This window comes from Semicossyphus pulcher, unplaced genomic scaffold, assembly GCF_022749685.1.
Source record: "Semicossyphus pulcher isolate SPU_LCO1_2020_fin unplaced genomic scaffold, fSemPul1.0.p SCAF_14, whole genome shotgun sequence".
Lineage (NCBI taxonomy): Eukaryota > Metazoa > Chordata > Actinopteri > Labriformes > Labridae > Semicossyphus > Semicossyphus pulcher.
This window is the reverse complement of record NW_027211648.1, coordinates 11,050,677-11,066,485: the sequence shown is the minus strand read 5'-3', so window position 1 is coordinate 11,066,485 and position 15,809 is coordinate 11,050,677. Positions and strand designations below refer to the sequence as shown.

At 40.4% G+C, this 15,809-nt stretch overlaps 1 protein-coding gene across 1 annotated transcript; it reads left to right on the top strand.

The window, feature by feature from the left end:
- The first annotated feature begins 845 nt into the window (after window positions 1-845).
- Window positions 846-14,666, top strand: LOC138590897 (serine/threonine-protein phosphatase PP1-beta catalytic subunit-like). Its single transcript, XM_069661317.1, has 8 exons — window positions 846-928; window positions 5,450-5,581; window positions 11,103-11,333; window positions 11,443-11,547; window positions 11,651-11,722; window positions 11,923-12,074; window positions 12,593-12,727; window positions 12,839-14,666. The coding sequence occupies exons 1-8, from the start codon at window positions 877-879 to the stop codon at window positions 12,941-12,943; spliced, it is 984 nt and encodes a 327-aa protein (XP_069517418.1). The 5' UTR covers window positions 846-876; the 3' UTR covers window positions 12,944-14,666.
- The last annotated feature ends 1,143 nt before the right edge of the window (window positions 14,667-15,809 follow it).

Below are 15,809 nucleotides of genomic sequence, written 5' to 3'. Positions count from 1 at the left end.
CTGCCTGTCCTCAAAATCATGACCGTGTCAGGTTTATGGTATTTGTTCTAGATGGGAAATTCACATATCACTGTATCATCAATTAAGCAAACCACCCATGCACAAATGACTCTGCTTGGAGCACAGCACACATCAGCCCACATGTATTACCTTAATCATTACCACCAGTGAGATAGCCTGCTGATAAAACATAAAAGGGTCTGTTTTATGACCCCTTTACAGAGATGAAAGCCCACCAACAGCTTCTGGTAATAATGTTGCAAGCGTACAGTGGTGGAAAGGACGTTGTCCTTACTGATGTATAATTTGTACTCCATTGACAATTTTAATTTGCTTCTACTCCATTACATTTCAGAGGAATATTAACTGCACTGCACTGTATTTGAGAGGTGAGAGCTTTACAAACAAGCATATCGTCACTTAACAAATAATGATGAATTGACACAGTTTAAACTACCTAACAGTAGCCTATATAAAATCTAGAATTGAGTCAAAATGCAACATTAAAAATGCATCTTTACACATAATATTTTAATAATACTTTAATTGGAAAATACTTTTGTAAGTAAGTACTTACCTGATAGTACTATATTTTTGATTGGCTATTACTACTTATAGGGTCTGAATACTTCAACTACTGCAAACATTTTTTTTAAAAAGTGTCTTTTCATGAGCAGTATTAAAACTCAGAAGTGTGTTGGGTGTTATTCAGTATAGGATAATTAGTATGTTTGTCAGACTACAACAAAGGATAAACCGTTACAGGTGGTTAAAAGTGCTCTTGCTCATATCATCATACTGTGTTCTTGATAACAGCGACCCCTGGTGTCTGTGGGGGAATCAAACTGGCCACCACTATACCACATCAGTTTGAAGATGGCGGAGGGTGAATTGAACGTGGACAGCCTCATCTCTCGGCTTCTGGAAGGTGAACAATTTCAACACTACTCTCTATTGTTACACAGAGTTATCTGCTTGTGGCCATTGAGCCGGGTCTTAGATTTGATCTGTAGCTACCACAGTTTGCTCACGAAGCGCAGCGGCAAATGTGTTAGCTTGTAGTGCTAACGGCCAATCGTAACGGTGTATGTCCCGGCTAGCTCTGGCTAACGTAACTGTTAGCTTGCCGTGTTTATAAACAGTCAGCGGTGAACGCCTACATTTCTCAGTTTTCGCAATGATAACTAAGCTACGTTACTCTTGGCAAGTCATTTTTCTTATGTCGTGGTCTTTTCTTTAGCATGTGGTTAAACTTTCTGCCTGAGGTTTTTATGTCGTATTCTGGCTCATTTATTTTTTATATTATGTACGGCGGGCACAGTGTGTCTCGAGCAAAAGGGGTTGGGACGTTTGTCCTGTGCGTTCTGTTCCATGGCTCTAACGGTTCTAACAGTTCTAACTGCCACATAGTTTAAAATAATGTTTGCTAAGCTGAGATATGAACACCAATTTCCACCGTTTCCCCTGCCCTTGACACGGTTAAGCCTTGCTATGTACCCTTGGTCCTGCAAGTTTTCATTATGATGCTAACCAAAAGTCTTCCAATGATTAGTGACTGAGTTAATGTTACCTTATTGTTAAGGGGGACTCTTGAAAAGGGGATATGCTAAAGAATAGGTCTTAAAACTTGATATATTCATAACCATTCAATCTGATAATGTATGTCATTATTACTACACCCACACATATTAATGTGGTAGCTTGATTTTTCCTGAGTAATATTTACTTTTGTGGCCAACTTTCTCTTGGTGTGTGTAAGTGAGTAGTCATTCAGTGAACTCATGCACATTTATGTGCACACACACTCCCTTTAAATGCTAGACATTGCAAAGGAAAAAATGTGATTTGTACCCCCAAAAATCTTAAGCTCTAAGTCATCTTGTGCGGCTGTGTTCACACTAAAATGCTTTCATATTTGGTATATAAATATGTCTTTGTGTGTGAGGAGGACCAGACTTTGTGTTGAGAGAGAGGGATGTGTAAAAAATCCTTTTGTATTGGCCGTCCACCTGCTTGAGAGAAGGCGAGGACTTTGCTGTTCCCTTGTGAGTTATCCTTTGAGTCAGACCAGACCACTGAGGCAAATTCATCTGTCCTTGGCATACTTTCCACCAGTATCTGTGAGGGATGAGACACCATGCCAGCGCTGAAATATGAACATTTCTCTTTTGTATAGTAATTGCTGAAAAATTCTGCCTTTCTTCAACTGCCTTGTTTTTTCATTTTTATTTTAAAATTGCTGCCAAATGGTGAAATTAATTGGAAATTAAAAGTTTCTTGCCTGTTTTCCAATCTTGAACATAAAACCAAGAGTGTTGATCCTTCAAACACTGTTTCCTTGTTGATCAGCTCGGACTGCGATGACTTGTTGATTGTGTTGCTCATTTGTTGAATACAAGTTGGACTTCTTTCACAGGTGGTCTGTTTTGCTGTGATCTTTTTCGTGCCAGATGGTGGTTTGTGTTTCTTTTTAGAAGTAACAACACATGACTAATTGATTTGGATGTGGTTGTTCCATCATAGTTTTCACACATATTTGTTCAGCTTTGAAGTTAGTGGTGTGAACTTACTCAACTGTTAGAATCAAGCACATGTGCAAATAACTAAGAAATGTGATAAATGGTCTTTTTAAATTAGCATCTTTTATAAGCAACATATTTCTGCCACTGCCTCTTACTCCTTGCTTGTTGGTGCCTATGACAGGGAGTTTTGTTGACTGAATTAGTCTGGATCACTCCAAGTGTCCCATCCAGGTGCCTCAATCTTATCCCAAAAAAAAAAAAAATAATAATTAATCGTACCTGTCTTGACTGCCTCAAAAACTACGTCATTTTCATGGATATAATAATATTTAAGATGCAACAAAATCATTATCTTCTGTTTAAAACACATGAAAAGATTTTTGCTGATGTTCAGCAGAGTTACCATGTCAACAGACTAAAAAATTTTTGGTGCTGGTTGTGTAAACCATTTAATTATTTTGCCCTTGAGCTTTTATTTTGTGTCCTATCATATAATAGCTGACTGTTCATATTTCTGTATGAGAAAATTCAGTCTTGACGAAAAGCCGAGTGTCGGTGGGAGTTCTTCTTCATTGGAAACTGGATGGGACACTTTGTTACTTTCTTCACAGTCACACAATCGCACACACAAATCGCCATTAGGTCCCTGACGGTTGCAAATCCTTGTCATTGCTTCATTTTAGCCTTTGCCCCTCAATGTTCCCAAGTATATAATCTCTTTGGAAAAGTGCAGCCTATAGAAGCGCGAACAGTGAAAGGTTCAGTGCTAAAGCTGAGCAGGCTCAGCATCCGAGCTTAACTCACTGAGCTCTGATGAGGCCTGACCATTGAGTGAGGAACCCTGCTTCTGCAATTTCATGCTTCACACTATTACTATGAAGCACTGCAGATACAGTGGATGGGTGATAAAGAAAACTGATGGTGTAAAGCAGCACTTCATTAAGGATGGCGCAGCCCTAGAATAGTTTCTGGCACTCAGATTCACCATCTGTGAGGATCCATATTCATCTGGTTCAGTCAGTTCTCTCAGATTTGGTGGGATTACATGACTGATGAGGCTGTGGCAGTGAGAGAGCCGGGTGCAGTGTGTAAGCAGCACGTATGTGCTCACATATGCATGCACTAAGCTTCGGGAATTTCTCACCAATACATCTGTTAATCAGTTTCGCACTGCTCCCTGTTTGCCCATTCTCTAATTTGCCATAGAAACTAAAAGGTAAGTAGGAAAAGTGTTCCTCCCTGCCCAACATGCATTCGTTTCACTTGGCTCAGCTCTTCTTTATTGGAATCTTCTGTGGGCGTCTAGCTTTGAGGCAATACCAAAATGGTTAGTTATTACATAATTCCTCAGTCATGGATGTGTTCATCACTTTTGTCTCTGTCAGCAATGGTTCATCTTCCACGGGGATTTGATTAAATTTTTGTGACGTCAAACTGAGACCTAAATGCAATTCGCTGTACAGTATAATTGTTGTCCAATTACCATTTACTATACATGTATTAATATACCATGCAGCATAATTTGTCACTGTTATATCACCAGGATAAGAATTAGAGATGTTCCAATTCCCTTTTATTTCTTCCTAATACCAATTCCAAAACCTGAAGTTGAATATTAGTAAATACTGTGAGTAAAATACTTTTCCTTTTTTAAAGAGCTTTATACTTATTGCCCAGTATAGATTAGATATGATTACTATTGGTGTTTTATGGCCTGACTCAGGGTTAACTTCATGTAAAGCATGAACATATAGGCCTACATACATATAGAAAAAATGCCACAAAATGTTCTTTTATTAATGTATTTGACAGTTGTAAGCAAAAATAACATCAATAGATGAATCTAGGAATAAACAAAGGCATTTTAACACAAGTTAATACAGCCTTCCTTAAATTTGAATGAATTAAAAGACATCAACAGAATGAAAACAAAAACATTTTTTATCGCATATTCTCTCTCAGTCATCCCTGACTATTAGAATTTAACCTACCAAGCAACCAAAATAACAAGCAATGTGTGAGTGCGTCTGCTACATCTGCTCAGGATCTTTATATCTGGAGTAGCTCAGGAACCAGAGCCATAAGAGTACATGTTTGTTTCCACGGGCCATTGGGCCATGAAGACAACAAATTAACATTAATTGAGTAAATGTCGAACCCGGAAATAACATTTCTGTATGGAGAAGTTTGTTTGGAAATCTCTCTTTCACACTTCTCTTTTCAGTGGCAGTAATACCTCCATGTTGGCAGCGCAGAAATACTTACTGGGCTGCCGTTTTAAAGTGGCAAACACTTTTGTTTTCTGGTGAAACAGTTAGATATTTTCAGGGCTAATAAATGATCTATTATGATTTAAAGGACAACACAAATATCAAATATCTAAAATGCAAACTTTTGAAACTAGACAGAACTTAACTTCTGTCTCGAAGAAGCTGCAAAGTAGCAAGAAAGCAGTTTTTTAATGTATAATTTTCATATCTCTGACCTCAGCTGCTGACTGTAGACACCATATGCGATTCTCACTCCTCTCTTTTCACCGTTTGTAAGATAAATCTGCAGCCAGAGCTGTGGCCCATCTCCAGAAAGTAGGCTTAAGCTAACAGTGCAACTACACCGCCAATAAACCCACACCACTGCTGAAGATGCAAGCTGCTCTCGTAGCCTAAGCAGTGGGCTTCTTAAGTATAGCTGCAGCTAAGCAGCTATAAGCTACAGAATCATTACGCCCACAGTTCATCAGATTTTATGATTGCTTAGTAAATCTTCAGTGAGTGGTTTTTTCCCCTGAGGTAAATAGAGATTGTATCATGGGCTCATTTGGATGAAGTTTATGGTGTTCGGGGGTTGGCCGGTGCTGCTGTGTTAGCACTGACAATGATGCTAACAGTTGTTGATAGCACTGACGGTGTCCTTTCTCTCCTCTCCAGTGCGGGGATGTCGCCCGGGGAAGATTGTCCAGATGACGGAGGCGGAGGTGCGGGGCCTCTGCATCAAATCCAGGGAGATCTTCCTCAGTCAGCCCATCTTGCTGGAGCTTGAGGCGCCCCTGAAGATCTGTGGTCAGTGTTGCACATTTCTGCCTCTATTTTAGGTTTTCTTCCCACATCATGTTTACTTTTTAATGTGGCATTTCCTTTAAAGCACTGAACCAGAGCAGATAACCCTGCCTTATCCTGGGTCATAAATTTAGTCGCTGTTACTCTCTTGACTGTTTATTTTATAGAAGGATAAATATAGGGGAGTTGCACACATTTACACAGACTGTTTTGCACACATAATATGGTCCTACAGCGAGGGAGCAAAGCAAAGCACATTTGTAAGCGAGCTCCCTCGCAACAGTTGAAACGCTACCACTATCAGTATCTCTAGCTGGCTCCTGCGCACTCCCACGTGCTTTATCTCGTCCCTTCCAGTGTAGTGCTGAAACTGCAAACAACTCTGAGCGGTCTAATATATGTGCCAGTCCTTGAAAATACAGCACACAGGCTCCCCGTATAGGCTCTGGCCTACACACAGTTCATTTGCGGCTGTCCTCATTCCACTGTCCTCCCACATACATTTACTTTGAGATTGTTATGCAGGCCTTTCACTGTGTCAACCTCGAATGGCAGGCATTTGTATATCAATTTGCATAAGTAATGAATGTGATAATGGAATGCAGATATTTCATCAAGTCCAATTGATACTGTTTCTCGTTAAATGGAAGGTTATCCACACCGATTAGCTGTCTTTTTAAAAAGCTGCAAATGTCCTTAACCACGCACACCTGACCCCGGCACACGACTCTAAAATATGCATACATTTGAGGTGGTGTAATTTGCCACCATGTGAGCTTTCTTTGTCTCCCTTTCCTTGTTTTGTTGCTCAACGTCTAACCCCAGACTGATTACTTGCCTCTAACCCCACGGGTGTGACGGCAGCTTTCACATCACCACGCTGACTATAAAGACCAAACAGTGGATGCCTTTCATTATTCACGAATGCCACATGGATCAGGTTCTGTGCTTACTCTCTCTCTCTCTCTCACATGTTAACCTTACTGCCACCTGCAGCTTTGACACTGTTTGGCTTTAAAATCTATGTAAACAGGATAGTATAAATTTGGATTTTAAACTGCAATGTTGTTGACAATAATGGTAATCAAACGCTCATTATGAGGATGTGTTACACAGTCATTTTCTCACTAAAAACAGCACCCTGCAATCACAATCCAAAATGACTGGGGCTGTACTTAAACTATAATAGGACCTTAATGATTTAGAGCATGTTGTGATTGATTGGTTGCCTGCAGGATTAGCTGAAGAAAGACCACAAGCATGCTTTCTTTGTTTACAGCTTTATGTCAAAAAGAACAACTATAATTACTGAAGTGGAGCACTGACTGAAATAAACAGTGCACAGACTGAAGAGGATGAACAAGTAAATACATTTCCTAAGCCCTATTGTAGCAGAATATCACAGGCCTTTTGTGTATGTTTCCCACCCTCATGTAATGAGTTTTTCTACATTATTATATCGGGTCTTTGAGTGAATATTGGTGAAATTATCTATCTTTCTCTTTCAGTTTGACGTTTGATGATTAAGTGTTGTTAGCGCCGATAAGGTGATATTCTCACACCTTGCTATGAATCATGTGTTTTTTTTCTTATCACATATCAGTTGAGAAAAATACTGTGTAGTTACTTTCATATGATATTTTTGCACAGTTTTTTAGGCCAATGTGTCTGACTTTTTTCTCTTTTGTTTAAAGTGGGTCATTTTATTGTATTAAACAACAAAGCTAATTTAAGTGTCCTGCTATCCACAACAGCAACAGGCAGATTGTCCATAACTAGTGCTTTGTGTTCATTTTAAAATGTGCTCTGAGCAGTGTAATTCCCCTGGTGATATAATCTGGTGTTGTGCTTTTATACAGTGGCTTGCATAAGTATTCATACCCCTTGAAGTTTTCCACATTTTGTCACGTAGCAGCTGTAATTGCAGCAAAAGGCGGTTCCACAAAGTATTGACTCAGGGGGGCTGAATACTTTTGCACACCGCACTTTTCAGTTTTTTATTTGTAAAAAAACATTTAAAATCATGTATAATTTTCTCTCTACTTCACAATTGTGTGCCACTTTGTGTTGGTCTTTCACATAAAATTCCAATAAAATATGTTTGTGGTCGTAACGTGACAAAATGTGGAAGAGTTCAAGGGGTATGAATACTTATGCAAGCAACTGTATTTGCACTTTGAACCAGCTGATTATCTGGTTGCACAACGTCATGCATGACCAAATCACATCACAGCTTTATTGATCTGGTAATGAGAGACTAATATTGTGATAACCTTTGCACTGAGCATGTTTTGTTTTCCTCTTTCATAAAATGTTGAAAAATCTTCCTCCTTTATCGCTCTGACCTCAGGTTCTCTGCTCCTTCCCCCCCCCCGTCTTTCAGCTTGTCTCTCCGCTTTTGAAATCCTAAATCTCTCTGCTGCTGTTGTCGGGCTGTTTTGACACTGCAGAGGCAGCGCCAAGTAAATAATTCACTGTCATCACACAATTCCTTGTGATAGGGCAGGCAGGGGGTCTGCCCTGTGGAAAGCCTGTGTTGGCGAAGCTCACAAATGCGCATTCAGTCATGCAGCAACTCTAAGTGTGGATTTTAGGATAGTAGGGGTGACTTTTCTGGAGGCAGATATTTTCAGACAGCCAGGACAGTCATCGTCACAGGTGTGGGATAGAGAAATGAAAATAAAAAAAACAAGGCGGCAAAGCTGAGTAATAGTGTTGTGAAAGATGCTTATTTTATGACACACTTTATCCAGGTTTATTACAGAGAAACAGCTCATCAAATTTCGCCCAGCTTTATCAAAGTTCACTCTCCTTTGACTGTCTCGCCACGTCTCTGCGTCTACCCCTTTAAACAAATGTGGTTTTATTCCTGCCTTTTGTTTCTTTTTCTAACCACACAATCGTGTAAATGAGCAAAGCTAATTGTTTATTGTCTCTTGTCCAGTTCTGTTTTGGTGCAGGCTTAAGAGAGACTTATTGTGTGTGTTTACTCTTCTTGCCTTCAGCCTGCCCTCTCTTAAAATAATCTTTGGACCGTCGAAATAAGTAATTCTATGTTTTTCTGTAGAAACAACTTGAAATTAGTTTTTAGGAGTCTTCTGGGCTGTTCCAAGATTTAGATTTGAGTGACTTAGAAATCATCAGTTAGTTTGTCCAGCAGAGCATGCGCAGGCTCCATAGTTTACAAAACTCTCAGCACTGTCTGCAGCTCGAGAGCTTCACAGATGAGGTTGACATTGTGCCATTTTAGTAGTTGATGAAGTTTTTTTTATCCAGAAAAAAAGCCTTCTGATTACCTTTGCAAAGTTATAGAAGTTCAAATCTATGTAAAGAAAAGCATCTTAAAAAAAATCACTGATTTAACTCATTGGGTAGGACAGGCACCCCATATACAGAGGCTACAGTCCTCGACAAAGCGGCAGCAGGTTCCACTCCCAGCCTCAACCCCTTTCTGTATGTCATTCTCAAATGATTTTGATTAATTCTGGTTAATTACGGCATTCTGAGATCTGCTATTTCTCGACAGCAGACCGTTGCTATGAATAAGAGATAGTTGCTAGGGATGCGGCTCTAATCACACAATCAAAAAAAGACGTAAACAGTGGAGAGAAGGTTAAAAGACACAAAAACTTTAGGCTACGACAGAGAGATCTACTAAACGAAGATGGCGCATGAAGTAAACATTAAACAAACACCGTACGGGGTTCAGCGTTGTGTTTAAAGACGGCGAATGGAAAAGAAAATGTCAACAGACTCTGACAGTGACAAGACAGAAAACCTGAATCAGGTGCTGCGATGACTCATGCGGTCCTGCTCACAGTCTTACTTCACCATCAGAGGAAATGTTTCACTTTAATGACTAGCTTAGCTCATTGTAAGAAGACTACAGAGTTAACCGTTGCTATGGACGCAGCTCTCACTGTGAGTGTAACAGACTATTTTAAAACAGAAATATAGTCATTTATAAATTAATAAAATAATTTCCAAATCAATATTTTCTATCAAATAATTGATTTCGTAAGTACATAGTTGTGTAATAAGCAGGATAATGTACAGTGAGCAGTCATAGGGAAGGAACCGCTATGACAACCTGCTCACTATACATTATCCCATGGTTCCTGTGTTCCACCCTCAATCTCCTTCTCACTGTCTTAGTATAAAAGGTTAAAACTTAGAAGTTATCAATAACTTTTCAAATATTAAAATAATAACCAACTATTCTGATGATCAGTTTATCGCTTTGAGTAATTTTCTAAGAGAAAAAATTGTCTGACTTCAGCTTTTTATATTTGATTTCCTGGTTTCTTTCCTCCTAAATGACAGTTAAATAAATATCTTCGGGTTGTAGACAAATCAAGACATTTGAGGACATCATCTTGTTTTTGATTAACACTGATGGATATTTTTCACTATTTTCTGAAATTTTATAAACCTAGCAACTCATTGGTTAATGGAGAAAATAGATTATGGAATGAAAATAAAAGTTAGATGTCGACCTTGAGACTTGTTTGTTACCCGTGCTTGTATCAAAACCCCAAATGGCAAGCTGGCGCTTCGTGTCCATGGCAAAGAAACAAACCAACTGGCTAAGCACAACATCAGTATAAGACAGGCATCCAGAGCTGTTCCTTTAGTCATTCATTTGCACGGAACAAGTGTGTTTTTGCCTGCCGTCCTGAGACATAGGCAGAAATAAGTACAGGCCTGTCATGTAGGATTGGTGTCTTTTGTGGTTTGGGTTTTGGTGCCTCGATCTCTGACTGGCACCAGGAAATAGAACAAATCACGCCAGCCACTGTCATGATAAAAAAAATTCCAATTCTTGTTGGTCATCTTAATCTCAGGGCAGGACAGCTGCACAGCTGAGAAAGGCCTTTTATTTCTTTTTAATTTGTATTTCTTAAAATCTCGTAATGAAGTATTGCCATAAAAAGAGTGTGGCGCATGCCTTCCATTTCGGCCAAAAAACAAAAGCCTGTTATTATTGCCCTGGCTTTTCTAGCGAGGCTCTCTGCAGTCATCTGTGTCTGGAGCACTTAACCTAAATTAGAGCAGCTCTTTAAGTTGGTGCAAGAGGATATAAAAGGAAGCAGGTCTTGGCTAGGTGATGAAGTGAGACTCCCCTGCTGAGATGCTGCGCTTTGGTAAGAGCAGCTCCGGCGCATCGCTGCTTGACTGATGTCGGGGAAGAGATAAGGCTGACCCCGAATCCTGTGAGAGCTCTTAAAGTTAAAGTTAGTTTGTGTGGATGTGCCTCCGTGTATTTTTATGATTAACCTGGATTGGTAGCATTCTCTCCCTCGGTAGCTCATCTCCCAGGGGCCATGGCATTGATCTGGTGGCAGTTGTAATGCCTCATTTTGTGTGTGTATCTTTGCTTGCTGCTGCAGACCCATTAAAGCAAAGTCAAAGTCACATGCCCCCCCTTTTTTCTAAAATAAATTGATGTTAAGCCGCCTGTCCTTGTGGCTGCACTGACAGTAAGTACTCAAACTAACACCTTTCTTCCCTCTCTGTTTTTCAGGTGACATCCATGGGCAGTACACAGATCTCCTGCGGCTGTTTGAGTACGGTGGCTTCCCTCCAGAGGCGAACTACCTTTTCCTGGGCGACTACGTGGACAGAGGGAAACAGTCCCTGGAAACCATCTGCCTCCTGTTGGCCTACAAGATCAAATACCCAGAGAACTTCTTCCTGCTCAGGGGAAACCATGAGTGTGCTTCCATTAACCGCATCTACGGCTTCTACGATGAGTGTGAGTCGAAATAAACACACCTTCACCGACACTCCTAATCAAAACACAAACAGCCTGAAAGCACAAAGTGTGTTTGGTTCTAACAATGTGTGTTTATGTGCTCTACCAGGCAAGCGCAGGTTCAACATAAAGTTGTGGAAGACTTTCACGGACTGCTTTAACTGCCTCCCCATCGCTGCTATCATTGATGAGAAGATCTTCTGCTGCCATGGAGGTAAGGGAATTTTGTGCTCTTAGTTTCTCCTCCCATCAAAAATGTAAACTCAACAAATTTTTTTAGCAACGCAACTCAGTAACTTCTTTAATTTCTACATCAGGGCTATCGCCTGATCTGCAGTCAATGGAGCAGATTCGCAGGATCATGAGGCCAACAGACGTGCCTGACACAGGTACTTTGTGTGTGTGCACGAATGTAGGCACACGCTCATACTTCATACCTAGCTCCCTGACTGAATGAAAAACTATTACATCAGTCAATCTCCTGTGTTGCATCAGCACCTTCTTTCCCCTTCGTGCCGTCCTCTCAACTCTTTCCTGTTCTTTGTCTTCTTTACCCTCCGTCTCTCCTCTCTCTGTCTGCCTCTGTCAGGCCTGCTGTGCGACCTCTTGTGGTCTGACCCAGATAAGGACGTACAGGGCTGGGGAGAGAACGACCGCGGGGTCTCCTTCACCTTCGGGGCAGATGTGGTCAGCAAGTTTCTAAACCGCCACGACCTGGACCTCATCTGCAGAGCCCACCAGGTAATTATGAAGGTGGAGAGGCTGGATTTGGAGGCTTAATGCAGCAAGGATTCTGTGTCTGGTGTTTCTTTTTTTACTCTTAAAAATGGTTGACCGTGCACTTTAATGATAGCCGACTTCCATGAGTTAGTGTGTCTTTGGCCGAGTAATTACTGTGGCTGATGCAAAGACACGGACACCAGAGCTAAACCACATATTAATAGACCTTCTCATCTTTTTTTGTCCCCATGCATCATTCATTACACCCTTATTTAGCACTCAGTTATTGTAGAGAGTTCTATGTCGAGCAGGGAGTGAGAATCTACTGACCGAAAACAACTGATAAGCAGGATTGATTGAAATACTAATTGACTAGAACAAGAGTTATTGTAAAATTGGCCGCAGCTATTTCAGCCCTGCGTTGGTCGTGTCGTATTGATTCAGGTGTAGGTGGTTTTGATTCTGAGACTAGCTAAAAGGTCTGTTTCTTGGTATTGATCGCTGTAGGCGGTGGAATAACGTCGTGCGTCTTCTCACAGGTTGTGGAGGATGGATACGAGTTCTTTGCCAAACGCCAACTGGTCACACTTTTCTCTGCTCCAAACTACTGCGGGGAGTTCGACAATGCAGGCGGCATGATGAGTGTCGATGAGTCCCTCATGTGCTCCTTCCAGGTAGTGTAAAAAAAACCCGAAAGGGACACATTATGCTAATTTCTTTTCAATCCCTCACACATGTATCTTTTCTCTCTCTGTGTTTCTGTATTTGTGTCTTACTGTTTAAAGATCCTAAAGCCCTCAGAGAAGAAGGCCAAGTACCAGTATGGTGGCGTAAATTCTGGTCGGCCCGTCACCCCACCCCGCACCGCCCAAGCCCCAAAGAAGAGGTGAACGTGCAGCCTTCCGTCTCCCCTCCTTCTCCCCCTGTCCGTCCCTGGTCTGCTATCTCGGCAACCCCTGTAACTCCCCTGTATAGCGAAGATACAGGGCTTATCTAATTGCCCAAGTCTTTCTCCCCCACCCTTCCCCAGCTCCACTGACAGCTCTTTTCTTAATGTGTATGTGTACATAAATTTGCTGTGACCAATCGGTTTTATTTTTTTGCCTGTTTGTTGGTATTTTTGATATTATTAACAGATGATTTGTGGTTTAACTTCCAACGTCATTTGAGTTTTTCTGAGGTTCTGTGTCGTGTTAAGAAAGGCCTTCTCTTTGTGGAGGGGCAAAGTGACTGAATTAGAGGATTTCTTTTCCACTTGAACAAAAACTCAGTAGAGACTGAACTTCTTTTGCCTTGACCTCTCGGAAAGCCGAGAGAATCCTTCCAATGTATCCCAGTGAGACTGAGGTTTCCGTGCAGTGCTAAATTTATAGACACAAATAACTTGTATTTTGGTTTAACAGCTGAAACGCAATGCAGCATGTGTGGTGAACTTGCGGTCGTTGTGCACTTTTTTGTATATTTTTAACCATTTGGAAAAGTGCACGTCCCCATGAGTAGCAAGGAATGTGAAGAGACCGGCGTGAATGAAAAGTAGAGGCTAAATCAGATGCTGCTGGCAGTGGACACGCTCTACCCGAATACAACGCCCTCTGGGCATCGATTCCTCTCCTCTCTGTTATGCCTCCCTGTGCCTCGACTCCACACCCACACAAAAACATGCCGCTTCTCACACAGGGCTGGTATTGACATTTTTCCCGGGTCTATTTATCATTTGTTATCATCAGGTCAATTTCACCCATATAACCAGGATTGGTAGTAAATGTTGGAATGGAAAGTAAAATCCATGCACAGACATTTAACTAACACCTCTGGTCAGTTACTTACCTGCACACAAACTGTATTAATGGTGTACTAAAAGTGCTAAGAAAGTAACCCTTTCTTAGTCATTGTATGAAGAGGCAGATGAGGATTTAACATATTTAACAGCACTGGTTGCAATCCTACAAGTGTCTAACTTATCTAAATCTGTACAGTGTGAAAAAGATAAAAAAAACAAAAAGCGAGGTTCAAAGTACGCCACAGTATTTCAATAATTTAATGCTGTTTTGGTAGAGCACACATCCGACAAAAGAAAGTTTGCTCTTAAAGTAAAATGCCGTCTATCCTCCTTTTCCATCACTCCATCTGTTCAGGTACAGAGTAAGAAAGCTGGTGGAGTCAGGAGTGGGCGGCAGGCTCGGGCTGTTTTGCTATGTGATAGTGATGCCCCCTGGTGTACAAACACAGTAGTACAGAATTCAAACTAGAGAGCTCAAGATGTGCTCTTTATAATATTGCCAGTACAAAATGTTATGTCATTTACCACGAGGAGGTACTTCACTTAAACTGTTCACCTGACCAGCATTGAGCCTGGTTAACAGTTAACTTAAATGAGATGCAGTTGTCCCTTTGTGGAAAACAGTTGCCTCTTTCTTTTTTTTCTGCTCTTTGTGCTATGATTTTTCAGTTGTATTTCTTTGTTCTCTCTTCACATTGTTTACTTTTTATTCACTTAATTTATTTCCTAATAACGATAACAAGAAAACAATAAAGTGTTACCAAAAGCTGTTTTGCAATTTGTACAAGTTTGTTGGAAAGTCTATAAATTCAATAAAATGGATGGAAACAAAACTTGTTTTTTATGTCTTTGTGTGAATTTATATTTCTGTACTTTAAAAAAATTTAAATGTATATGTTTCAACATAACACTGTTCTCCAGGCCCGAAGGAGAAAAGTAAAATCAGGTAAAGAGATCCTGCCAAATGTATACACAGTTAATATATCACACTCGGTTGTTGTTTTACCGGTTGTTTACTTCTACCATTTCACCCTGCATGACATTTTTCGCAGCTTGTCCCCGCAGACGCCTCTTAGCCTGCTTCAGAGTTCCGTGTACCGGCCCTGAATACAACCACAGCATCAGAGGCAGGAGAAAACATGGAGCACCCAGGTGGAGGTGAGACAAGATCCAAGCAAACCCGATCCACAGTCCCACTCTTAGAAAGATGAGAGCGTAGTAGATGATGTTGCTCAGTAAGTTGACTTGATCTGAGTTGTTCTGAGGAAAGATTTGCATTTATACATTTTAACATGTATTTATCATTCATTGATTAAAACTCTGGTATCATTTAAGGTATAATTTGCTTATGAAATGGACTGTCTTTTCAAACCTGCTGATTCTTTGCATCAAGTGTCATCATCACATGGTCCATGTCTTCAAACTTTAAGAAGATGGGCGTCTGATTGCTGAGATTCCTCCTTTTTCTTCTGCACCCAGGAGATTTTTGCACTTCTGATTCCATTGTCAGTGTAAGTCTGCCTAGGTAGATGATGTCGAGTTTTGAGCGCTTCAAACAAGTATGGATAATCCACACAAATATAACTTACACAATTGATCAATTAATTAAGTTTATTGGCATGGATGTTATTTTTTCTGCCAATGCCAGCGTTTAACAAGAATAAAAGAAGTAAATGACAAGACAACAAAATTAAACAGCATAATCTTCAGATGAAGTAAATGTATACATCAGTGTAACGCAAAGGAGGATAGTCTTAGTAAAGTATATACATATTTTGTAGCAAAGTGATATTTAGCTGCTAAAAATTAATGCATATCTATAATTATATCGATATGTTTGCAGTATGCTTCACTCACTGTGTACACAAATTGTTCCTGATGATGGAGATGAGCACCTTTTGTTTTTTTTTTGTCCAAATTTGATGCGAGCAACTACAAAATAATTAAGAAAAACTTCAGTTAAATGTTTTTATTTA

Excerpts from the sequence above, each read along its gene's own strand:
- LOC138590897 (XM_069661317.1), top strand. The coding sequence starts at position 877 with ATGGCGGAGGGTGAATTGAACGTGGACAGCCTCATCTCTCGGCTTCTG. Across the intron at positions 5,582-11,102 it reads GGCGCCCCTGAAGATCTGTG|GTGACATCCATGGGCAGTAC; the intron begins GTCAGTGTTGCA and ends TCTGTTTTTCAG. Across the intron at positions 12,075-12,592 it reads TCATCTGCAGAGCCCACCAG|GTTGTGGAGGATGGATACGA; the intron begins GTAATTATGAAG and ends GTCTTCTCACAG.